The sequence below is a fragment of the Balaenoptera musculus genome, chromosome 1, assembly GCF_009873245.2.
Source record: "Balaenoptera musculus isolate JJ_BM4_2016_0621 chromosome 1, mBalMus1.pri.v3, whole genome shotgun sequence".
Lineage (NCBI taxonomy): Eukaryota > Metazoa > Chordata > Mammalia > Artiodactyla > Balaenopteridae > Balaenoptera > Balaenoptera musculus.
Genome location: NC_045785.1, coordinates 102,382,493 through 102,409,101, shown reverse-complemented (window position 1 = coordinate 102,409,101; position 26,609 = coordinate 102,382,493). Strand labels below are relative to the sequence as shown.

The 26,609-nt window shown below is 45.7% G+C and overlaps 1 protein-coding gene across 1 annotated transcript; it reads right to left on the bottom strand.

Annotated features, from left to right (window-relative positions):
- Nucleotides 1-1,986: 1,986 nt before the first annotated feature.
- MAB21L3 (mab-21 like 3) lies at nucleotides 1,987-26,574 on the bottom strand. The gene is made up of 6 exons (XM_036853740.1): nucleotides 26,489-26,574; nucleotides 17,500-17,640; nucleotides 14,405-14,696; nucleotides 10,367-10,545; nucleotides 9,704-9,898; nucleotides 1,987-5,310 (listed from the first exon to the last, which is right to left on the bottom strand). Exons 1-6 carry the CDS (start codon nucleotides 26,534-26,536, stop codon nucleotides 5,077-5,079), a joined length of 1,089 nt encoding a protein of 362 aa, XP_036709635.1. The 5' UTR covers nucleotides 26,537-26,574; the 3' UTR covers nucleotides 1,987-5,076.
- Nucleotides 26,575-26,609: the final 35 nt, after the last annotated feature.

Sequence of the window (26,609 nt, the reverse complement as noted above, 5' to 3'; positions counted from 1 at the left end):
TTGATAACACTTGCTCAAGAAGAACTAGAAAACCTGAATATCCTTTATCCCTAAAAGAAAATAAATAGTTTAAAATCTTCTGACAAAGAACACAGAAGGCCCAGTCGGCATCTTAGGTGAGTTTTACCAAACTTTCAAGAATAATTTATGCATGAAATAGAATAGAATAGAAAAACTAGAGGGCACTTCCTAAACCTGGTGAAAGGCACAACTATAAAATTTTAGAGAACAATATAGGAGCATATCTCCATGACCTTAAAAAAAAATGAATGGGAAAGATTTCTTAAACAAGACACAAAATGTGCTCCATTATAATGGAGAAAGTCACTGAAAATTCACCTATGTTAAAACGAAGAATTTAGATCAGTGTTATCACTTCAGAAAATATGTTGACATTACCTCATAAATTTAAACACACATTTATTCCTTGAACCTGAAATTTCACTCCTATGTATATACCCTTAAAAGACTTGAGAGAATCAGAAGACATATATAAAACTGTACATAAAGACAGTTCAAATCACTGAAACTAGAAACAACCCAAATGCCTAATTGCAGTAACATAAATATATAAAGTGGCATAATCTTACAGAGGAATATTATACAGCAGCTAAAAGGAACACACCACTCCACATGCATCCACATGGGAGAGTCTCAAAGGTGTACTGTGGACATAAGAAGCAAATCACAGAAGACTTCGTTCAGGATCGTTCCATATACATAAAGCTTAAAACAGGCAAAACTAAAAGACAATTGGGATGTACGCAGGTCACATTTTTTTTTAAAATGATTTCTGACTGCATCTTTATCAAGAACAGTATTTCTTTTATCTTTTTTTATAAATTTATTTATTTACTTTTGGCTGCGTTTGGGTCTTTGTTGCTGTGCATGGGCTTTTCTCAAGTTGCAGTGAGTGGGGGCTACTCTTCGTTGCGGTGCGTGGGCGTCTCATTGTGGTGGCTTCTCTTGTTGCGGAGCATGGGTTCTAGGCACACGGGCTTCAGTAGTTGTGGCATGTGGGCTCAGTAGTTGTGGCATGCGGGCTTCAGTAGTTGTGGTTCACGGGCTCTAGAGCACAGGCTCAGTAGTTGTGGCGCATGGGCTTAGTTGCTCCACGGCATGGGGGATCTTCCCGGACCAGGGCTCGAACCCGTGTCCCCTGCATTGGCAGGTGGATTCTTAACCACTGCGCCACCAGGGAAGTCCCGCAGGTCACATTTTGTTGATTCTAAAATTTACTTTTTCACCTTTTAATCTCTAAAATTAGGATGCATCTCATCCTCTAAAATTAGGATGCATCTTATAATCAGTGGTGTTTTGTAATTACCCTTAGCAGCACTTTTTCTTTCTTAGACATGAAATAATGATGCATCTCACAATTGTTGGGGGCTTAGTTTCAATGAAATATGATAGGTGGTAGAATGAAAGAAAAGCAGCAGAATGACTAACCTAAAATTCGGGATCACAATTACCTATGTTCAGGGAGGGAGGGGGCTAAGGAACGGAAGGGTCACCTAGGAGAATTCTAAAGTATTGGCAAAATGTTATTTTTTCACCTAGACAGTGAGTATATTGGTATTTGTTTTACTATAATTCTTGAAACAGTTTCAACTCTCACACGTATGATATTTTTTGCAATTAGAAAAGTGTGAAGAGGTAAGGAAGTGGAGACACATGTATAATAATTCGGGAAGCTGGATAGAACGGGGGGAAGAGAGGCAGGTGGTGATTAGGGGAGGGTGTGGAGGGTGCTACAGGGAAGGCGGCCCTGAGAAGCTGGGGGGCCAGCCCATCGCACGTGGAGAAATCAGGAGAGATATTCCTCTGTTGCAGCAAGAGTGACAAAGGAAAAGATGGATTTATGGAAAATGTGGTGTTATTTTGGGCATGTTTTCCTTGTGATGGTTTCTAATTTCTTTGTGAAGAATTTATCTGTGGGGTGGTGGTAGTTATCAAACGGACAAACGGACATGAGGAGTAGGCGTCTAAAATGCTACACATTTATTCCACAGTTACTCCATGCCACGTCTAAACGAAGAGTTTTGTACATCCACTGCTCTGTTTATTCCCCCCATCAAAGCAGTGAGGTATATATTCTCTTATGATGTATTCATTTCCCAGGGTCGCCATAACAATATACCACAGACTTAGACAGCATGGCTTAAACAACAGAAAATTACTTTCTCACAGTTCTGGAGGCTGCAAACCCACGATCAAGGTGCTAGCCTTGCTGGTTTCTCCTGAGGCCTCCACTCAGTTTGCAGATGGCCTTTTTCCTTTGCACCCTTGCCCATGGTGTCTCTACCTCTTCTTCTAAGAACATCAGTCCTATTGGATTAGGGCCCAAACCCTAACGGCCTCATTTTAACTTAATCACCTCTTTAAAGGCCTTAGCTCTAAATACAGTCACATTCTGAGGTACTGAAAGTTAGGGCTTCAACATGTGAATTTGGGGGCTGGGGGACACAATCCAGCCCATAACAATGCCCATAAAGAAACGGAGATTTAGGGAGGTTGAACAGCTTGCCAAGGGCAGGCAGGTACAATGTAAGAGCTGGGATGCGAATGCAAGCAGATCAATTGCAGTCTCTGAATGCCAACCATTCCACTAAAAAACAGTCTGGTGCCTGAGAAGAGTGGAGATGCATGAAAAAAGGCTTTTGGAGAATTAAAAAAAAAAAAAAAAAAGCTTCCGAATAAAGGAGTACTATTATATTATTAGACTTTCAGAGCTGTGCAATCTGTCCCAGGAAACAGAATAGATGGAATGTCCTCTCATACACTCCCTTTTTAAATCTGAGTTTTAATCAAAAAGACTGTAGTTTTTGGCCAAAACGGCAGTAAAGGCCAACAACTCAGCATCCGCTGAAGTCCTCAGTCCCTGGTTCCCTTTTTGGAGAAGCCCGGTGTAAATTATGAGCTGAGGAGGGCGACACCTGCTGGGCTCTGCGGTGCATGGGTGGGAACCTGGCTCTTTTCATAGGCAGTCCCCCACTGCTCTCTGCTGGCCAGCAGTTAGGAACACCCAGGAATGTGCAGACAGCCCTACTTCATTCAAAAACTACAAATCCATAGGGAAAGATGGGAAGAATCTACTGGAATCAGACTGTGGAGTATGTCAGTCCCACTCCTTTCCATACATATACATACATTTCAAATCAATGGTACAGTCAACTTTCACTTGGCATTCCGTGACTGTGCAGCTGTTTTAAAACTTGTGTCAGTTTTCATCATTAAAAAATATATATCTGCCACCTTCTCGAAAATGATGTTTCTCAAGATCCAAGAATATGAGAATTCGAATGCAGGTTTTGATGACTTAATAAAATATTGGTTTGTTCATACTTTCATGTTTTCAAAAACTATTGACTGATTTTAAGTTTGTTCAACATTTTAAAACCATGATTTCCTATGTGATAGTCCAAGGACCCCACCACTTGGTTACAGTATTTTTGTAAAAATAATTGTTTTCATTTTCATATGTGACTTTTATTTAAAAAAGAATCAGCAGTTCATGCTTTTAGAAATTATTTATCTGGGGAAAATGTTCTAAGTAATAAAGGATTCCCTTGTATTGAGAAGCATAAATAAGTGCCAGAAGAAACTATGCATCTCCGGAGAACTCCTAGAATTCCTGGTGTGTGTGTGTCACAGGACGTGTGGCCTTGAGGACCTCGGTGAAATTCAAAATGAGTGGGCTCAAGGGCCTTCAGTGTCCCCATCCTCGTGTGGGTCCCCAGACTCCCTTTACACAGTTGTCGGAATGGGCATTTAAAATGCAAATCAAATCATAATACCCTTCTGCTTCTGGAGAGGTCAAATAGCACACATCTGATTTTAGAGTAAAATACAAATTCCTTACCAGGTTTACAAGGCCAAGCGATCTGGCTCATGCCAGCCCCTCGAAGTCTGCCCTTGGCCCCCTTTTCTTCCCTTGCAGCTGTTTGCATTTTCATCCTTCAAGGATCTCTCTGTGGCTCTATTTCAATATTCTGTTTATTTTCTTCAGGCCACTTGCTACAACTTGTAATAATCAAGTGTGTTTATCTGTTGTTCATTTCCTGTCTTTACCATTAGGCATCATCTGCATCAGGTAAGTCTTTGTCCATCTTGCTTTTGCTGCATCCCCAGTACCTAATGAGTATATATTTATCAGTGAATGAGGAAGTGAACCACTAAGTGAGCAAAGGAAGGAACTGAGAGGTGAGTGACACCAAAGTCATTCCATGCAGATAGATCACAGTACCGAGTTCATTCCATAAACAGAAGGAAGTCTCATCCCTGACCCACGGCATGGGAAGCAAGGAAGGGCAGTCACTGGGGTTGCTGCGCTCTCATCTTTGACCGCACTAGTCATCAAAACCACTCCTCCCTTCTTAGAGAACACCAGGGATGCAGGCAGATCCACAAGCCTGAACCACTGTTGAGGAGAACTGGAGGGCACACGGGCCACACAGGCATGCTAACCCATCAGACGTAATCATTTCATCAGTGGAGTAGATACTGATCCTGAATGCAAACACCAGCCACTAAACCAACGAGTAACACTTTGTGTTGATCCAGCACCTTCCCCTTGAAAGGGCAGCAGCACAGTCTGTAGGCTCGCAGCCCTGCTCTGAGGGAGGCATATGCACAGTCCCATTTTACGAATGGAACAATCATGAGCCCGTGGTCAGTGGGCTGGAGAATCACTCGCGGGCAGCAGGCTTATGCCTGGCCTTCCGGGGGTTCTCTCTACATCGTCCCTGACAGACAACCAGAGCCTGAGCAAGGGAAACTAAATTCAGAACTGTCATCAGTTCAGAAACTATGGCTCGGGGAAGCTTGATGAGAGCTGTCTCCCGAAGAGGTAGCTAGTGGGGGGCAGAAATGCTTGCTTGGCTGCAGGGAGGCCTGGACCAGACATCTTGGGGCACAGTTTTTCCCCCCTGAAGTGCTGCTGGGTTGATGGAATTTTCCTCTGCCATCCGTTGCTTCTCTCCCGGGCAGGATCCTGGCCTCTGACTGAGGAACGATCCACAGAGAGTGAGGTCAAGCTTGAATGAAATGTCCAAGAGTGTCCCACGCAGGGCAGCATCAGGGCAGGCTGATCTGGGGGTTCTTCAGGAAGAAGGTCAGCTTCTGGGCCAGGGCCCCCAGCTCGCCTGAACTGGCGTACCGCAGGAGGTTGCTCTTGCGCACGAAGTAGTGTTTCAGAAAGTGCTGGCTCACGCACTTGTGCAGCTTCCTCACCAGGCGCAGGAACGCTCTGCTGAAGACCCGCCAGTCCTTTGGGTGGGGATACTTCTCACAAGTCCAGAAGAGCACTGTCTGTGGAAGGAAGAGGCGGTGTCAGACATCGTCCCGGGCTATTGAAGGAGAGTGTCTTCAGGAACGTTCCTGAGCTCACGTGGCCTTGGAAGGAGGAGACGGGAGCCCCAGGGGCAAGCTGGGTCTGCCGTGGATTTATGATCCCCAGCCTTGGACGGGCTCTCAGCCTCCTCCTGCTGGTCTCCTATGCCTCTTTGGTAATTTATTCTCTCCGCTGGCATTTCCAATGATCACCACTCTCCTAAAATTCACGATTCCCCACACCTGGCAGATGCCTTTGCCTCCTTTACAGGGAAAATGCCTCGTGCGTGCAAACCAGCCATCGTTCCTTCATTTGGTATCTTCCTCTCTGCATCCCCTTAGCCTGGGAAAATCCCTCTGCAGGGCTGGGATCTCCCCTTCCAGGAACTGTAAATGATTGAGGTTCTTCTTCCTCATTGGCTTTTAAATCTATTAAAGCTCTCCTGCTCTCCAAGTGCCACATCTCCCTCCTGCCCTAACTCTCACCTCTCTGCAAATCCAGGCTTCTGCAGAGAATCATCTTAATAATTTGTCATTTCCTCCCCTCTGATTTCCTGCCTAAACCCACTCCAATATGGATTCTTCTGCCATCAGTCCTCAAAGGCTGCTCTCCTTAAGGTCCAGTGATCCCCATGTTTGCTAAATCCAGCAGGCTCTTTCCAGCTCTCACCCTACCTGACCTTTCAGTGGAATCTGGTTCTCTCATGCATACCCTCACTCTTGAGCCATTCTTCACTTGGCTTCCAAGTGGGTTTCTCTGAGCAGTGCAGCTACTCCTTGGCGTGCTCACCTTCTACCTGCCCTAATGCTGGAGTTCTGGGGGCTCAGTTCCAAGCCCTCTTCTCCCACCAAATATAGATAACTTGCTATTTCTTTTCTCCAGTTCACACTTCTCCTCTGACCTCCTTAACCTGGTATCTCTTGGCCATCTGAAAGTTATCTCAGTCCATATGTCCAAACTGAACTCCTGGCCCTCCCCCGCATACCTCGTGTGCTTCCAGGGTTGTTTATCCAGCCTGTTACGCAAGATGAAAACCTAGGAGTCATTCCCCTCCCTCACCACCTCCAGTCAAGTCCGGCCAGTCCTCCTGCCTATGTAGTTTTCAATCCACCCACTTATCTTCACCAATACGATCACCCTCTCCCACCGTGTCTCGCCCGGACCTCTGCCACAGCTTGCACCTCTTCTTGTCACCACCCTATCTGTCGTCATCCACACTGCAGCCAACGTGATCTCTTTGAAATATAAATCTGTCTATGTTTCTTCTTGTCTAAAATACTTCAAAGTCTTCCCATTGTTTGTTAATTAAAAAACACCATCCTTAGCATGGTTTGGTTGACAAGGTTTGGTCCCTCCCTTCCTTTCCAGCCTCATCTCTCCCTGTGTTCTCCCTCGCTCTTTCCTTCTAGCCACACTGGCCTCGTTTCATGCTCTCTTCTATCACAGGGCCTTTCACAACCCACTTCTTCCATGTGGAGCGTACTTCCTTCCCCAAATTGTCCAGGAAACTCATCCATCAGATCAAACTTCCCTATGACACCCATTAAGCACTCTCTTCATCCCATACTTCTCATATGCAGCAATGACGACAGTGGTGGTCATTTTCCTATGTATTTAGGTGATTGCCTACTAGATGGCAAACCCTATGTGAGCAGAGGACTAGACCTATTTGTATTCACGCTGATGTTACTACATTCAGCAGAGGGACTGGCCCATGGGAGGCAGTCAATTGACATTTATTGACTGAGCGAAATAATTAATGTTTGGGTTTAGATGTTGAGTATTTTGAAAATATAGTCTTTCCTAAAAAGTGAAAGAGCAGTTTTAGGTTCACAGCAAGATATTGAATGTGTTTTGATTTGGAGTACATTGTTTTGAGTAAGTGAGTTGGAGATCATCTCATGCTAGTCAAGATAACCTAGATACAAAAACATGTTTTAATTCCTCTTGTAGTTAAGCTTTTATCTCCCTAAGCAAACAGAAGCAGTTAAGCCTATTATAAGCAAGCCTCTGTGCCTTTGATTAGGTTTAGGAATAAATAAGTCGATGAAAGATAAGCTCTTTCTTCACATGAAATTGCTATGGGGGAGAAGTCTCTTTGGGGAGGAGGTAAAGACTTTCTAGGAGGTGCCCATGATTGGCACATCCTTCCTGATGCTGTTCTGCAACCCAGTGTCTTCCACTTTCCCCCGACTAAAGCCTCGGCAAGGATCCTGCACCCTTAAGCCATCATCCAGGATGGTATCTCATACCCCATCACCAGCAGCCGTGTCCATCCCAGTGCCTCCATGTGAGAGAATTCTACCCTCGGACAAGGGTGGAAGACGAGGGGAAAAGGCAGTCAGTACTGTTTCGATTTCTCAACAAATAAACCCCCTTTTAAATGCTAATTCTTGAGAATGCACAATTTTATTATGCCGTGTAGGTGGGTTAGGGAAGACTAAAACAGGGGACCTTTAAGGAGCTGCCCTGAAATCCTCTAGATGATTTAGAAGCCACTGGAATACAAGTAAATCATGGATGGAACGCAGTTTTGAGAGCAGTCAAGGGCTGGGAGGCCCGTGGTGGCCCTATTCAATCTTTCTAAAATACTCATGGTACTTAAAGTGTTTTCATCCATCCTAATTGTGGAGCAATGAAGTCAGTGGTTAGTTAAGAGTATGAGATTTGATATGAGACCGCCTGGAGTTTCCTTCTCAGCTCTGACTTTTCCTAGTGTGGCCAGTGGAAAGGCAAGTAAGAAAGAAGCTAAATCCCAGAAATGAATTAGACTAGCTTCAGAAAGTACATGTCCTCGATCCAGGAGAACAGGTGTGTGTTTTTAGGGGGACATGTTTGGGGACACTTTAAGAATGTTGAAACTGGAGAGAAAGGCCCCAGTATGTGCAAATGAGATGTTAACAGATTCTTGGGCAGGTCAGGGAGAACAGGTTATCAGAAAAGATAAGAAAGCAAAGCAAAGATGAACAATTTTGCTGGGGGGAAAAGTGGAGTAAAATGTGAAGTCATTCATTCAGATGATCAGCAAATATTTACTGAGCAACTACTACATACAAAGCATTGGGAGAGATACAAAGTGTTCGGTATGAGTTGCCCTTAAATAGCTTGTGTTAGGCCTGAAAGAGTAACACGGGGCTGGGAAATGGTTGTCTACTGGATGAGATGAGGCCCAGGTAGGAGCATGCAAAGAAGGCACCGCACACCCCAGGGACCTGTGCTCACCTGTGTAGAAGGTCGGGGAGAAGGGCTGAAGCTCCAGGATGGATACTAGCTGGGCTGGGGCTATTAAGAGCCTGATACCTACCCCCCCACAGTGTGTTGCACGCAGTATTACCCGAGCATCCAGCTCACCATGGGTGGTCAGAAATTTGAGAAAGAGGAGCTGAGAGTGTGATCAAAGGCCATCTCCCCAGGGGGGACCCCCTGATCCCCCGGTCCAGGTCAGGTTCTGCTACCCTGAGCCTTCCTAGAGCAACGCTCCTCTCCACCCCAGCATTCCCCCACGTGGCACGATTCCACGCACACCTGCAGACTGTTTGACCCACGTCTGTCTCCCCTGCTGGACCACAAGCTCCATGAGAGCAGGAACGACATCTGCGTTTGTTCACCTTGTACCGCCAGGTGTAGAGCACACAGCAGGTGCAGGGGCAAGTGACTGGCCCGCAGGGATCTCAATAAATATTTGCTGAGTGAGTGAGTGAATGCATGTATGGCTGTCTGATGGTAAGTCCTTGCCTGGTGATTTGCAACCCAGAAGTTCAGGTTTGCTGCCAGGTTTGTCGGGTACCCCAACATTTCCTGGTTTTCTCCTCTGCACAGAGCGCGTGTGTGAGTGTGTATGTGTGTGCGCATGAATGGCTGTACTTGGGCTAGAACGGGGACTGAATGAGTCATAACGTGAGGGAAAATGTGAATCCATCTCAGGTTTGAGGAACTCCCAAGATTTCACCAGACTGCAGATTTCTCAGGGGCAGAGACTGCATGCTGTAATTCATTTCTGAACCACAGCACGGTTTCTGGCACATAGTGGGCCCTTGTGTTGGTTTGTCGAGTGAAATAAAAGGAGGGGAGAGGGAGAGGGAGAGAAGGCAAGACAGAAAGGAAGGAAGGGAAGAGGGAAACCGGAAGAGGGAAGAAAGGAGGTGGAGGACAGGGACCCTGGGCAGGGGTGCTGTGGACATGCACGCAGCTGGAGCTGTATAGTGCCATAAGGAGTACTAAGTTGTGAGATGGCAAATATGGACACTAAGCCCCCTCCTACTCGTCACACACACCCTCGTTGTGAATGGCTCTGGTGACCCTGCAGAGGCCGCAGAGGGACCCACCCAGCCCCAGCCGCCCTGGCCTTCTAGGCCGGGGCGGCACACTCACCTGAAGGTGGTAGGACGTGATCACAGGTCTTTTCCCTGGACACCAGACGTCCTCCTTCATCTGCCTCATGGCCTGGAGACACTTCCTCCGGCAGCCCCCGTCCTCATCCAGCTGCTCCAGCAGCACCTGTTCGGCCCGCAAGAAGCTCAGCTGCCAGTGATAGTTTGAACAGGCCAACAAGCTAAACCCAAACGACTGGGGGAAGAGAAAAACAGCGGGAAACGAGAAGGATGATGCTGGTTGAGGAGAAAGCCATCTCCGAAGCCGTCCACTAGGGGGGGGGACCTGCCACTGGGCGAGCAGCACATCCCACGTGGGGACACGGAGGGAGCCTCAGGGGAGCCCCTTGCACTCAGGCAATTAACTGGGGAGGCTGCGTCCACTTTCTCTTGGGCAGTGGTTCTCCAACTTAAGCCTGCCCCAGAATCACCTGGAGGGGCTGTGAGAACACAAATTGCTGGGCCCTGCCTACCGAGTCTCATTCCCTAGGGCCAGAGCGGGACCCGGGAATCTGCATTTATAACAGATTCCCAGGTGCCGCTGCAGGTTCTGGGGATCTAGTGAAATTTCAATCTTCCTTCCGAAGCTGGTTGGTGGTTAGTGATGCTGTGGTTGGTTAAGGTGAGAGCATCTCTGGTGAGCCGGGACCCTGCAGGCTCATACCTTGATGCACTGCACTCTCTCTGCAGAAGGCCAGCGCTTCAGACACGAAGGCCACCGGGCTTTCTTGGACCAGGCGGTGGGGATCTCCACTGAGGGGGTCAGCTCTAGTTCCACCCGACCTGTGGAGGTTTCCACGGCGACTCGAACTGCAGGGCGGTCCATTAGCATGCTGACCTTACCTGGTGGTAAATGACAGACAATGGGAAGACAAAGCTTGGCTCAACACTAGCGTTCAAAGAAGGAATTTGTGAGCTGTGGCTCCTACCAGCTCCTTGTAACTGGTGGGGCAAATTTCAGAGTTTCAGTAGCACACAAGGGCAGTGTGTTTATGTCAACACTAGACAATTAGCTAAGTAAATATTGATAAAAACATAGCTAGAAAATCTCATTGTTGATGGGGTTTACTTTTTTCTTTCATCCTCCTCCCTTACCTTTTCTAAAAAAATTAATAGACTCTTTCCAGAAGGCTCGACTGAAAGAGACAGAGAATACAAGGAAAAGGTGTAGCTTTTGCTACGGTAAGATGAAATCCAAGCATTTTTCTATAGCCCCATCCATTCCACCCAGATGTTGACGACCCCATTTAGGACAGCCTCAGGCCCCTTACTTATGCATTTGCCTTTGGTGGAGTTCAGCTTAACCTGTCTCTTAACTAAGTCACACAGTCTCAGAGACGGTATTTGTTCCCACCACCCATGAACCAGCCTAGCCTCAGATGGATTTATCACCATAAGCCTTGAAATCATAAAATACTTCCAAGTGTGGCATAGCCGCTGGCTGGAAGAGTCAAGTAAGCAGAAAGAAGCCCTCCCTGTCTTTTCCAACCAGGCAAAGAGAGGGAGAGAAAAGGAATGGATCTGGGAAAGTTTTCCAGCTCATACATTAGAATTCATTTCCAGTTTGTTCCCCCTTCTTTCAACAGATACACAGTCATGTTGTGTTTGTTTGCTTGCCTTCATCGTAGATAAGGATGAGCCGTCTTGAATCGGGATCTGTTATTTTGCTTTTCCTTGCTCAGAGAAGGAAACGGAAACTCATTTATTAATTGTGTTAGGCTGTTCAAAAGGAAAACACTCCTCTCCTTGGCTGGGGTGTGATAAAGAGCTTATTGTCTGCATCTCATCAGAGCTGCCCAGACAGGAACATGACAACGTCTGGTACTTCAGCATTATTTACTGAAAGCACCCCATCAACCTGGCCCAGTTTGAATCTCTTACATGCACTTTCACTATTAACAGTGTCGCAGAGTGAGGAGGTGAGCAAATGTTGGCACCAGCCTGCCCTGGCCCACACCCTGCCTCGGCTACTCTGCTAACTCGGTGTGTGACCTTTGGCCTGTTACATAATCTCTCTAAATCTCAGCTTTCTTGTCTGTACAACAGTTAGAAAAATGATCCTAACTCTCACAGGGTTGCTGTGAGTATTAAATGAAATAATCCATGAACGCACCCTCTACATGGTAAAAATCCATTCAACACGAGCTATTTCCATTACGGAATCTTTCAGAACTATTCTGTCTAGACAAGCAAAAGTACATGCAAATCCTTTTCTTTCTTTACAAGTGGGGTTGCATATTATTCAGCAATTTGGTTTTTCACTTAATTATGTTGCACGGGCGTTTTTCATAGCTCTGTGTGTGCATATGTACACACACACCCCATTCTTTTTTTAATCCTAATTTATCTTTTACTTCAATTTACTCCACCAATGAGAAATACATGCAAATGCAAAAGTCAACAAAGTATTTTAAAAGGGAAATGAAAAGGAGGGATTTCTGTTAAAGCCGTATGTTGGATTGGAGATCCCCTAACCCACTGCCAATAAGACATATAAAAGTTTAAAAACATTATTTGTATGTAAGGAGACTGCCAGGAAGTAGGAGAATCATTTGAAACTAGCAATGAAGCAAGAACGCCTACCCAGGAAAGTACTAAGTGGGAGAATTGCCAAAATACCTTCATGGCGTTAAGCCTCGGTACTTACAGCTTCTGTGTATAGAAACTGCACAGAGAGGAAGAGAGGAGGTCTAACGGGCTGAGCCTGGGGCTTATGCTGGGTGGTAAGCCTCACAAAGCTGGAATCAGGAAAAGCTGTATCTTGAGGGAAATTATGAACTAAGAGAAGTAGGCAGATTTTCTTGTGGGCTCTGGATAGTTGATTTAATACAAAAAACAACAACAAAAACCAAGCTCTTCCCTCCTCCTTAGAATTTCAAAGGCGTTAGTCACCATCCTGTGTTTAGGGCCCGGATGTTTACATTCCCAAATCATCTAGGTAAGATGGTACTTCTGAGAGTACCAGGAAAAATCAAACACAAGTCTTCTAGGAGAAACACACCCCGATATGCACATAGAGTGTGAATGGTGTTGCATAGACAGCGGGTGTGGGGCTCCAATCCAATATCGACACACCTCGTGCCTTTTAAAGGCCGCGTGATAGTCCACTAGGCGGAGGTAGCATAATTGATGAAGTCAGTTTTCCTTTGTTAGCCATCAGATGATTTCTAATTGCTTACTATTACAAAGCCGATTCAGTAGATATCCTCATGCATATTTCTTTGTGTATCTGCAGGAATGTATCTTTAGAACTGGAATTGTTGAATTGCCAAGTAAGCACATAACAAAAATAAAAATGGGCTAGCTGCCCTTTAAAAAAGGAGGCACCAATTTACGCTTCCAAGAACAATGCATGAAAATGCCTATTTAACCGTACTCACTCCTGCACGGAGCATGATTATAGGTCAGGCTACTAGGTGTTTTAATGTATATTTCTTGAAATGTATGTTAGATGGAGCATTTCTCATTTTTACTAGCCATTTATATTCTTTTTCTGTGACTCGTGCTTTTCGGTCAGGATTTCTATTGGTCTGCTCATAGCTTTTCTTATTGGTTTATAAATACTCTTTTATAATTAAGGAAATTAGCCATTTTCCCAGTTTGAAATTCACCTTTTTACTCTGTGTGAACAGAAACATGTGTGTGGGCAGGTGTGCACATATGCTACACTGTACAGTAGCTTAGGATTTTGGGGTTGTGAGAAAATTATAATTCAAAAAGATTCATGCACCCCAATGTTCATTGCAGCACTATTTACAATAGCCAAGGCATGGAAGCAACCTAAATGTCCATCAACAGATGAATGGATAAAGAAGATGTGGTGTGTATATATATATAAAATGAAATATTGCTCAGCCATAAAAAAGAATGAATAACTTGCAGCAACATGGAATAACCTAGAGATTATCATACTAAGTGAACTAAGCCAAAGACAGATATCACTTATATGTGGAATCTAAAAAAAAAAAGATATAAATGAACTTATTTACAAAACAGAAATAGACCCATAGACATAGAAAACAAACTTATGGTTACCAAAGGTGAAAGGGGCGTGGGGAGGGATAGATTAGGAGTTTGGGATTAACATATATACACTACTTATAAAATAGATAACCAACAAGGACCTACTGTATAGCACAGGGAACTATACTCAATACACCGGAAACTAACACAACATTGTAAATCAACTATACTTCAATAAAAAAGAAAAAAAAAAAAAAGATTTTGGGGTTGTCAAACATAATCAGTTCCTTATGGCTTCTGGCTTTTTGTGTTTTGGTATGTCAGTGGTTCCCAGATGTGCTGTCCCAGCACACTGGAATACTGCAGTCAGTTGGAGGGTGTTGTAGTGGAAATGTGCTAATAACAAAGATCTGAGGTTGATGAGTAATTTGTGAAAGTACCCAGGTTTTGAAGCTAACATCTTGGAAATGGCGCATAACCCAAAGACTGTCTTATCTACGCCAGGGCAGTAGATTGAGGCCACGGAAGTGTGTTGTGAGTATGAATACCATTCTGTGTGTCACAGCAGAAAAAAGAGCTAATTCATATTATGGGGATTAGACAGATGTAAAAAGCACATGATTTTATCCTCAATCTAAGGGCGTGAGCTTCAGGAAACACCCAAGCAGAGTTTTTTTTTTTTTTAGAGCAAAATGGAAATGCCAAGACATTTTCCTTGTACATTTCCTGATCGGCTCACCTGACAGGTGACAGGTGTCAATTGCGTTTTCGACCAGCTTCCGGAACACCTGGAGGACCTTGGCGGGCACAATGTCTCCGTCAATGTTCACATCTGCCTCGTGCCACTGCCACAGGCTCTTCAGAAACTGCTCCACCTCCAGCCACTGCTGCAGGCCCTCTGGGTCCCGCAGCGGGCAGGGCAGCCGGGCGCCCTGCAGGGTGTAGTAGCGCCAGCGCTGCTGCCGGGCCTCTCTGTACCCGGCCAGGCCTCTCATCGGCACTGTGACGAGGAGCTGGGTGGGGGCCAAAACCTGGGGTTAGGAAAGGAGGGAGAAGGAGTGTGAGTTCCTAGACTCGGGAGGTGACAGAAGCCCTCAGGGAGCCGCCCTGCTGACCCAGGCCGCTCGGTTAACCACTCAACCCTTAGCAATGTGACAAGGAGGACAGAACTGCGCCCACCTGCCCGCCTGTTGGCAGAGGATTCCGTCTCTGTTGTGCCACTAGCCCATTGTAACGCTTCGGGCAAAGAAATTAACTCAGTGAGGCCTGGGTTTCATGGATCTGCAAGGAAAAAGAGTGAAGTGGGCCCGGAACTCTAGAGGCACCTAAAGCTTGAGGGGAGGGGGACAAAAAAGCAGGGAGGGGAACTAGTAGTCACTGCTTTCTGCACACACCAAGCACTGCAATTCTTGTGCATTACCCTATCTTGTGTTCACAGCCACACGTGAGGTAGGCTTTGCTAACATTTCCCAGATGAGGAACCTGAGGCTCAGAGGGGCTCCAAGTCTCCCCAGGGACACCCAGCCAGGCAGTGGTAGAGCCGGAACTTGACTTTAGGTCTTCCGATTGCTTGTTCAATGGTTAATTGTCTCTCCTGAGTTGGTTCTTAGTCAAGAATCAATGACCCGGGATGGGTGAAAGAGCCGGTATGAATTAAGGGTGGGAAGGGATGGGAGAGGAGATGAAAGAATTCTGCAAAATGCCTCCCTTTCTTTTTGCTTGTACTGATGACCCACAGACAGCGTTAATGACTAATCCTTACAGAATCACAGGTGACATGAAAGTCTGTTTGTTGAGACAAGGTGAGCTATTGAGATGATTCTAAGTTTAATGGGAAAAAGTAAACACTAAGAATCTACTTACTCTGTTTCTACAGGAACCGGGAAAGCAGTGGTCAGGCCAATAGTCCAAGAGATAGAACAAATTAGTCCACAGTGCGGTACCACCAAAGGGAAATGACCTTTAATCACATCACCCAGCAGCCCACTCCACCCTGCGTGTTTCCCCATCACTCAGCTATACACTGGAGGAGCCACCTCCTTTCCACGGGAAGTTCTGACAGTGGAATTTGGATAAACTTTGCCCAGGGACCAGTCAGTGGCGAATTCAGGGGTGAACACCAAAATCAGCAATAACTGATTCTGCCTCATTTTCATGGAACAGTAGTATGGATGCTTTAGATGATGGGTGCACATGACTTCTGGTGTCCATTGAAATGTGGTGGGATTAAAACAAGGGAGGGGGGATATGAACTATGGCATTTAAAATCTATATATTTGGGGGGACTTCTCTGGCAGTCCAGTGGTTAAGACTCTGCGCTTCCACTGCAGGGGGCACGGGTTCGATCCTTGGTCGGGGAACTAAGATCCCGCATGCTGTGCGGCATGGCCAAAACAAACAAACAAACAAAAAAACCCCAAATCTATACATTTTTTGAACCCACTTGCATGTGAATCCAAGAACACAACTATCATGTTATTAGTCACAAAAATGGTGGTTAATAAATGCTTATTGAATTTGGGCCAAGATAAAATAAAAGCATTTTTATATGCCCCACTGTAACTATTTTCAAAACTTATATAATATGCAGGATACAGTGTATATAAATGCAAGATATATTTTAAGCTGTGAATTCTAAGTGAGACCACAGAAGGAAATTTCCCCAGATACAGTTCTAGGAAAAGTGGTGTGATGTTTCTATTCCTAGTCCCTTGCCTATATTTGTCCTGTTTAGGTTGGCAAGGTAGATGGAGGTGGGCAGACGATGCTCTGACATTCCAGGGTCCAATCTAATTTTATAATTTTCATCCTGGAGTAAATTTCCTAAAGTCTGATTCTGTCCCCAAATCCGCAAGTCCCAGCATCTTGTGGGTGGTCCTTGTACCCGCCAAACTTGAAATGTACTGGACTAGCAATGGTCTTTCGTTCAGGTACTAATTCTTTTGCTTCCTCATTCATTCAACAGAAGTTGAGTGTCTATCATGGGCCACACACTATGCTGGGTGCTAGGAAGGAAGCAATCAAGAAACATGATCCTTATAAGCAAGGACCTTATGGTCTCGTGTGAGAGCTGGGGCATGCGTACACATACGTTTAATACTTATAGGAAAGGGGTTCTTTTGTGTCACAAGAAAAATCAAGATAAAGGAGCACAGGGATTCAGAACGATTCAGAGTCTCATTTCTCTCACCTCTAAAAGGGAGCAAACCATAATGGCTGTTCCACTAGGTTGTGTGCAGGTTTGGGTGAGATCATTTCTGTGAGACTGGCTTTGCCCACACTACAATGTTGCATGAATGCTGGTTGTCACATACGGGCCCTGGGGGCTTACAGCTCTGTAGGATTCCTCAGCAGGGACAGAGTTGCCAGGCTGCTCCTGCAGTTCCTAAGGGCCACCTCTTCCACTTTCTTCCTTCCCCCACCTGTAGCCCATCCACTATCACTTTGAACTCTTTTCTCACCAATGCCTTGAGTTCCCTCTACCCAGTCCCCAATCTATTAAATGGGTGCTTAATAAATGAATGTGTGCTTAACTGAACTTTAATTGGTACAGTAGAACATGCTTTGGAATCAGAAGCCACAGGTGGAGTTCTGGTTCTAGCGCCTAATATGACTTGATCAAGTCATTTGACTTTTTTAAGCCTCCATTTTTATCATCTGTAAAGTAGGAATGTGGGGCTTCAACTGCAGTAACATCTATGCAATGAGTGTAAATGGTAAATACTAAGAGATCTTGTTAGTAATCTTAGTGATGTGAGTGCCTGACACATGTTGAGACCACCCCCCATTTCCTGGCTCGCTGAGTGGGCACTTAGAGCCAAGTGACCCACATACCTTAATGTTCTCATTGTACGTGTCAGAGTAAAGGACGGCTTGAAATCGAATGTCTTGGTAGCTGATTTCTGTGGTCAGATGATGGACAATTTTCTGCACCTCTTCCACCATCTGGGAAATCCACTGGCGCCTCAAGTCCACCTGGGGGTGAAAGGATCAGCAAAGGCAGTTATTCCCAGATCGGGCCCCAAGGAAGTGACGAGACAGGGTACCAAGCAGTCAGCTCCGAAAATCCTGCCCTTCCAAGAACTCCGGGAGAGATGAACTTAGGTCTGATGACACTCGTTGGTGCCTCAGTGTTCTCTTCTGAAATAGAAGCGTTGCTCAATATTTATGTAGTACCTGCCTTGCGGTAGGTGTTGTCTAGGTCCTCGGCATGACAGTGAACAGGACAGCAGCGAACGAGATAGAGATACTTGCTTTCGAGTTGAAAATACAGGACACATGTGTATGTGTGTGTGTATACATACATATATACATACATACACACAAACATATATACATATATGTGTACACACATATGTATAATGTAAGATCAGGTATAAGTCCTAAGAAGAACAATACAATAGGATAAGGGACTAGAGAATAAAGGGGTTGCTATTTTAGACCGGGTGGCCAGGGAAGGCCTCTCGAAGGAGGTGAGATTTGAGTGAGCCCTGATGACAGCTTGGGAAAGCAAATTCCAAGGCCCCTAAAGCAGGAGCAAGCTTGGCAAGGCTCAAGGGCCAGCAAGGAGGCCTTTGCTGTGGTTATAGGAAAAGAAGAAGGAGGGTGATAGGAGATGAACTTGGAAAGGATGGTGGGGGCCAGGCCATCCCACAGGGTTTTGTGAACCATGGTGAGACTCTAAAATGGGATAAGAATGCCTGCTGTCCAGGTTGGTGAATATAAAATAGTCTAATGCACATGAACATGCGACAGATTGTTTTCTGTATGTCATCAATAAATGATGGTTCCCTTCTCCCCTGCGCTCACCCCCTCCTTTGGCTCCTAGACCCTTAAGAAAAGGCGTGCACTGATGTTTCTTCTGAATCTGCACGGCGAGTCTCCAAGAACTGGAAGGGGCTCTTTGTTACGTTGCTCCAGAGGCACCTGCAGGCTGGTGTATGATAAGCGTCTCCCTCAGAGATGCTGCAGAGCGTGTGTCTTATATGACCTTAAGTACGATGATCAGATCTATACTAGCTTTTTTAATATCATCTTCTTGCCACCAGCAGCCACCCACCCCTCTCCGTGTGTTCATCTCACAACATTCATCATGGGAGAAGGGACAAAGGGGAGCTTTCTTGAGCATCTGTAAACTATCAAGATTCTGCATCTTTTGGAGTATGGAAGTGGAAGAGAGAAGGTAGTCACAGAGAGGGGCAGGTCATTTGCCATGCCCAAAATAAAGGCAAATGCTTGTAGAAGCATAATTAAGGGTCTCTCCAGTGTAGGACTTCTCTGATGTGCTGGGATTCAATTCCATTTGACCAATTTTTGTTGAACATCCACTTCATGCCAGGTTCTGTGCCTACCGTGTTGTCAAGAGGTTGAGTTGACAGATAAGATGACAAAGCAAGACCAATAAACTGGAAATTAAAATGACAGCCATTAGTGCTAAGTATAGGTTTGCAAAGGATACTAAGGGTACACATAAAAGGGAAACTGCAGGGCTTCCCTGGTGGTGCAGTGGTTGAGAATCTGCCTGCTAATGCAGGGGACACGGGTTCGAGCCCTGGTCCGGGAAGATCCCACATGCCGCGAAGCAACTGGGCCTGTGAGCCACAACTACTGAACCTGCGCGTCTGGAGCCTGTGCTCCACAACAAGAGAGGCCACGATGGTGAGAGGCCCGCGCACTGCAATGAAGAGTGGCCCCCACTTGCCGCAACTAAAGCCCTCGCACAGAAATGAAGACTCAACACAGCCAAAAATAAAAAATAAAAAAAATAAAAGGGAAACTGCATCTAGCCTGGAGGCCTTCCTGAAGGCATGGTATATCAGAGTTGTATCTTGAAAGGTTAGCAGGAGTTAGCTAGAGAGAGAAGGTTGTTCTAGAAAGAGAAAATGGTAGATACCTAACACAAGGAGCACAAGGGGAGAACTGCAATTGTTTCTACTTTGTTGGAGCAGACGTTGCCTTGGAGGAGAATGGTGAGGTGGGAGAACAAACAGTGAGAGGTCTTGAAAGTACAGGAAGAAGAATTTCAAGAACAAAGTCAACAGTAAGTGGCTGAGTGAGATAAGGCCCCCCAAATGCCTGTAGAGTTTGGTAACTAGAACAGGACTGATGTGTTTGGGGAAACCGTGGGCGTCAAGCCAGATGGCAGTGGGTTTAGAGAGAATGGGAAACCAGCAAGTGAAGTCAGAGGTAAGCGACTCCTCCTGCAAGTCTGGCTGGGGGAAGGAAAAAACAAAAACAAGGACAGCAACGGGTTTTTTCAAAAGGACACACAGGTTCGAACATGTTTAGATGCTGAGAGAAAAGAGCCAGTGAAGAAGGAAGAGGGCAGAGAGCAAAACCTCTGAGCAAGGGTTTCCCAGACAGGAAGCATTGTGGAAATCCAGAAACCTGGTGAGGAGCTCGCCTCCGTGTGTCCAAAGGAAAAGAAGATGGGTGCAAACGCAGATAAAAGCATAGAGAGTTCCTGCCTGACGTCAGCAGGAGACAAGGCAGTGCGTTGAGAGTGAGGTGAGAAGAGGAAGGCAGGGGACTTCAGGGTGACAGACATTGGCAATAGCTTCTCTAAGGGATGAGGGGCCATTTGGGCACATGGGTAAAGGTTGCCAGGCAGAACCAGGACTCAGCTGTGGGTGCACGAGGCTGTGGGATACCAGTGGACTCAGTTATAAGAGGTTGTCCAGTACCTCCCGGCCCTCCAGGAGTAACAGTGGAGGTGCTATTAGAGTTTGCTGGCAAGATCTGGAGAAGAGCAAGGAAAGGGGTCAGTGGAGGGCCATGTTTTCGAGCCTGGGCAGAGAATGGATGAAGCCAGTTTGGTAGATTAGGGGACATTGGACAAGTTCCGGGGCCAGACGTCTGATCAGGAATAGTGGGAAAAAGTAAGACAAGGGCTAACTGGATAGAACGTCGCAGTCAGAATGGTTGGGAAATAGTAATCTCGAATAGTTAAGTTCTCAGAATGTGTTGAGGACTAAGGCTAATTTCCCACATCTTCCAAGTCCACTGATGTGTGCCCATAGAACTTGACAGTTAGTAACACAGCGGTGACTCTATATATGCAGATACATTTTGTTTCCTATGTTAACAAACTAATGAAAGATTCATTACCATATTGATACTATCAAATAATTTTTAACTGATAAAAGCTTGAAAATGTGTGTGTGTGTGTGTCTGTGTCTGTGTCTCTCTGTGTGTGTCTGTGTGTGTGTGTCTGTGTGTGTGTCTGTGTGTGTGAGTGTGTGTGTGTGTGTGTGTGTGTGTGGGTGCACCTAGTGGGAACAGTTCTCCATTGTGAACGTCATCTACAAATTATGCTGCCATTTGATGGTAGAATTTTCTTACTGGCAGGACAAGTCCAGACACCCCTTAGAAGACACCTATAATTTCTCATTCATTATTCCTCTTTATGACCTGTTTTGACACGTGAAGATAAAAGTCAGAATACGGAAATACTTTTTCTGGGCCTAGAGCCACGAATTCTGGTTTTGATTTTCTTTATCTGTCACTTTTGCTGCAATTTAAACTCAGGATCTTAGAATTGGAAGAGTCTCAGAAACCATCTTGTCTGGTATCCCTTTACAGAAGGCTAGAGTGACAGGGTGGCCCTCCTAATATCACACTGGTACTTAGCAGTATGACTAGACCTAATGCCCAGCTTCCCCCACTCTTCTTTCTGTCACACTGTGCTACACCCTCAATTAGGAGTTCCAGAAATAATACCTACCTTTATCCTCTTTCTGAACCTGACCATGCCCTCAATTTGGAGTTCATGAAATAACAAGTCCAAAGTTGTTCTGGGATGCCGCACCACTGACTGTTCTGGCATGCCGCAGACACATAAAGGCGACACAGCAGGGGCCGGACAGTGATGCAGGGCTTAACCAGAGCTGTGGAGGGAGAGCCCTGCCTTGGACAGGCCTGCCCCAGGACCCAAGCCACTGGAGTCGAGGGGGAGCCGCTTTCCTGTTAGGTGATGGGCAGCCCCTTCCTGCCTATGTCTCTGGATACACTTCCTGCCATTGGTTCTTACCAAACAGGATCACAGAGCTATTCACTGGCCCACAAAGGGGTTTGGGCTGGGGGTACCTCTTGGCACTCCCATGGTCTAAACCACAACCCAGAAGCCCCAGGCTGTTTCCCTCCGCTTGTCCTGACCATGGCCTAGCGAGGTACGGTAAGAAGATTCCATTTCACGGGGTGGAAAAGCAGGAAATGGGGCCTGAGGCAGCTTTACAGGGAGTGGTCTTGGTGAAAGAAGGAGGCTCCACCACAGGTAGAGACCTGTCGCCAGCCCAATGTCAGAATCCCTTTGTTGCCTCTCAAACTTCAGGAAGCAAGCTAAGATACCAGTTGTAACCTTGAAGCAGCCTTGTCACTAAATTTATTTCACAGCAAAGCTTTGAAACAAACTTAAGGAGGAAATATGATAATTTAAGAAGATGGATCAAAGCCCATTCGGTCCAAATTTTTTATTTTTTTGGCTGCTCCCCGCGGCTTGTGGGATCTTAGTTCCCTGACCAGGGATTGAACCTGGGCCCTAAGAGTGAAAGCGCCAAGTCCTAACCACTGGACCACCAGGGAATTTCCTCACGCAGTCCAAACTTGACCTCAAGTGCCTGTTTAAGTTTCATTCACGTCCTCTGCTGATTAGGTCAATGGACAAAGGTTGGGACTTCCCTGGTGGTCCAATGGTAAAGAATCTGCCTTCCAAGGCAGGGGATGCGTGTTCGATCCCTGGTCAGGGAACTAAGATCCCACATGCCAAGGGGCAACTAAGCCCACGCGTGGCAACTACTGTGCCCGTGTGCCTCAACTAGAGAGCCTGCGTGCCGCAAACTGCAGAGCCCACGTGCTCTGGAGCCCACACACCACAACTAGAGAGAAGCCTGCACGCCTCAACTAGAGAGAAGCCCGAGTGCCACAACGCAAGAACCCGTGCGCTGCAATGAAGATCTCGTGTGCTGCAACTAGGGTCTGACGTAGCCCAAATAAATAAATAAATAAATAAGTAAAAGAGACTTTGTCTTAAAAAAATAAATAAATAAAGAGAAACACTTTGTTTCTAAAGAGAAGCATTTGTGGGTGTGACAGAGCAAAAGCAGAAATAAATTGTGGTAAGTTAACCAGGCCCATGATGTTAGATGTGGTTAGATCATCTAATCCAACCCCTGCATTGCACTGACCCTGCAAAAGTTATGCCACACTCCTTAGCATGCAGATTTAGTCACTCTAACTAAGCAGAGTTCACGCAGAAACAGTCATTAGAGACTGTTGGCACCTTTAAGGTTGCCATCCATTTTTTGTGGGCCTCCTTCCAGGACTTGTCTATGTGCCCACACGCATGTCCACCTCCCCAGGCACAGCGTCAGGCCCATTGTTGTCCCACATCATTTGCTACTATTAATAGCTCAAGTTTGTGAACAATTTCCTGTTTCAAATACAAATTATTGAGAATTCAAGGTTATTCCTTATAATTACATCAGTCTGACTCACTTGTATTCCCACGTGCTTTCCTGAGAGGGAGGTAGGGGGTATACTAAATAGTGCACCAGGAATGCCACACAGGCCTGGCCACACCCAGGAGCATGTGACCAAAGCGAATGTCATCCATGGTGAGTGCCACTGGGGAAAAAGGCTGAGAACTTCCTTCTAGACAACAGGAAGTCAGACTTTTAATTCTGGAATTGCATTAACTCCAATAATCAGTTCAAAAAGGTGGTGGGGCGGGGGGCACAGACACTGTCTCTGTCTTCCAGGGGTTTGTAATTTAAAGGCACGGAGACTTGAATTCAGCGATCCATACAGATAAGACATCATATTCTCCATCTTTTTAGACTAATTCTTCCATGAACCAAACGCTTGGGCCCCACAGGATATTTGCAGCTCCCAAACACAGCAGGAGCCATAGCAACAGCAGCACCGTGGAGCTAAGACTGCTGAGGCCTTGCTGTGCGCAGGATACTTTATAAGGGTTAGCTCCTTTGAGACTCTCGATAATCCTTTAAGGTGGATGCTATGATAATCCCCATTTTACAGAGGACGACACTGGAGGTCAGAAAGTGTAATAATTTACCCAGGGTCCCAGAGTCAGTAAATCACAGAATAGGAATCCACACCCAGGCAGTGCCCTTGTTCATAATCACTGCACCGCTCCGCCTCCCCAAGGACAAGGAGACTGGGAATGAAACCCGCTAACTGCTTGAATGGGGTTCCAGTAGCTGGAAGGCCTCTCCTCCACTTGTTAAAACCCTATGCATTACGCATGCACTAAGGCTTTGTCATCACTCTTTCTGTGAAACGCCTCTCCCATCAGAGGTCATACTGCTCTCTTCCCCTCCAGCACCCTGTTTAAATCTCTATGTAGTGGGCTTCCCTGGTGGCACAGTGGTTGAGAATCCGCCCGCCAATGCAGGGGACACGGGTTCGAGCCCTGGTCCAGGAAGATCCCACATGCCGTGGAGCAACTAAGCCCGTGCACCACAACCACTGAGCCTACGCTCTAGACCCTGCAAGCCACAACTACTGAGCCTGTGTGCTGCAACTACTGAAGCCTGTGCACCTAGAGCCCGTGCTCCACAATAAGAGAAGCCACTGCAATGAGAAGCCTGCGCACCGCAATGAAGAGTAGCCCCTGTTCACTGCAACTAGAGAAAGCCTGCGCGCAGCAACGAAGATCCAATGCAGCTGAAAATAAAATTAAATAAATAAATAAATAAATCTCTATGTAGCGCTTGTGATGTTAAGCATTTGCTGTCTGCATGGGGCACTTCCTCCTTTTACCTTTGGGGTTATGTGCAAAATCTGCAGGTGAGATAGGGCCACCCTTAAAGATACCCAAACACAAAATTTCTCTCTCACTAAGCAGACCACACCCAGACCTGTGTTTTGGGCACTGTGTTTTGCACTGTGTGTGTTTATGGTGATATAGAGGGTTTAGCAGAGGAAATGTGGTTTGGCGTAAAAAAAGAATAGGCTGAAACTGCAGCATCTTCACTAACTGTGTGACTTTGGACACGCTGTTTAATCAGCATGAGCCCTGCTTCCTCCTCTGTTAAAATGGAGGTAATATGCACGTGTCACATGATTGTTGATTAAATGAGACACTGTAGGGCCTCAACCTGTCAGCACCTTTAACGCTTGTCTTGCATTATCTTCAATGAGCCCTGAAGATACTTCTTACCACATACGTGCAATGATACTATGTGAATTCAAGGAGAATAAAGATATCCAAGACACTGTTCTTCCCCCTGGAAACTTATAAAGAATAAAATGATATACTATTTAAGTTGCCACCAAGATAACAATAGGAAAGGTGTCGGGAGTCAAGATACAATTGATCGCCAAATAAATATGATCCGTGATCATTATTATGGGAGTTCACAGGAAGACACAGACGTTTTGTGTTGGGGTGTCAGATTAATCTTCCATCAGAAAGTGGACTATCAGCTGAGTTTGAAGGATGAGGCTGAGACAGAAAAATGAAGAAGAGACGGGACATCTCCCCAGGTGCGGTGGGGAGGGACGCTCTGGCCTGAGATCTTCTCAGGGCACAGTTCTTGTGAGACAGGGCTGTCAGACTCAACCACCTACGGGGCAGAGTAGGGGACACACATGGGGCGGGGGGTGGGGTGGGTGGGGCGGAGGCGGGTGTCAGACCCAGCAGTGCCGCAGCCTCCAGTGGGACAGACACTCAGCTCCAGCCCATGGCTGCCAGGTAAGAAACTGGGACCTGTGGTTGCCAGATAGCCTGATTTTTTTTTTCCAGAGAAGATGGAAAGCTGGATTTCTATGCAAAATCTCACTATTTTGAAATGTTTGTAACAAATGGGACGAAATTTAAAAATTCTCTGCAGGCCAAAGAAAACACACGCACAGGCTGGATTCAACATAGAGAGCTTTGGTTTAGAAATTCTGTAATTGAAGATGCAGGGAAGCAGAGAGTAGAAAGATAAAGTATTATTTGAATGCCAGGCTAAAATATTTGGATTTCTTTCTTTCAGAAAACACAGGACAATGGGGAAATGCCAGCTAACGCCCCTTCCACTTATAGCCCCCAAAAGGAGAAATCATTTTGTTTGCTATAATTTTTATTATGATAAGTTTTCCCTATTTATCCCTCTTAATGGTTTTGCCTAAGAAATCAACTTGACTTATCACTATAATAATGAACTCTGCTTTGTTTACTCGTAAAGGCATGAAAACCCTAGACTAGTGCCTAACTCTTTGTTTAAATGTTTTAGTTTTAAGGGTGGCTCTGTGCCTTAATCACTTCGGCTGTAAATGGAAAGGCTTAAACTAGATAATACTGAATGTCCCTTCAAGTTCTAACATCCAAAGAGCCTATGACTCTATAGAGAAGAAATTAAATTTGTTCTTAATTGATGCATACTAAAAATATAGTGGTAATACATACATATTTTAATCTAGCAGTTTTACAGTTTTCAAAGAGCTTTCTTACTTACTTTTTTTCAAAGACCCCACTAAGATCCTATTATCACTCCCATTTTACAGAGAAGAAAACTGAGGCTCAGACAGGTTAAGTGTCTTGCTCATGACCACCCAGGCATCAGTGGCAGAGCTGGAGTTCCAGCCCAAGTTCTAACTCTTCTTTCCACATTCTATTCCCAACATACCTCTTGCACTAGAACCTCAAAGAGAGGACTGAAATATGGTAACTCCCTGAACACTCTTATGGGTGATGGTCTTGAGTTCCTGAGGAGCATTTTCTGTATCTTTGGAAACAGCCTGAAATTCTTTCTGTATCAAGGTTGGTGGGGCGGGAGGGTGGGAGGGGCGCATGGGAGAGACCCGTATCTGTCCTTACCTTATTCAGCAGGCAATCTTCTAAGTTTCCTTCCATTAGGGATTTCATGTCTTCTTGGTCTATGCTGAGCAGAACAGCAACGTCTTGGTTTGTCTCTCAGCAGAGAGAGCACTTGTGCGTA

What these genes read in the sequence shown, in the direction of transcription:
- MAB21L3 (XM_036853740.1), bottom strand. Translation starts at nt 26,536, where the DNA reads ATGAAATCCCTAATGGAAGGAAACTTAGAAGATTGCCTGCTGAATAAG. An exon ending in CGTACAATGAGAACATTAAG is followed by an intron (nt 14,697 to 17,499) that starts GTATGTGGGTCA and finishes TCCTAACCCCAG; the next exon opens with GTTTTGGCCCCCACCCAGCT. An exon ending in TGACACCTGTCACCTGTCAG is followed by an intron (nt 10,546 to 14,404) that starts GTGAGCCGATCA and finishes ATTTACCACCAG; the next exon opens with GTAAGGTCAGCATGCTAATG.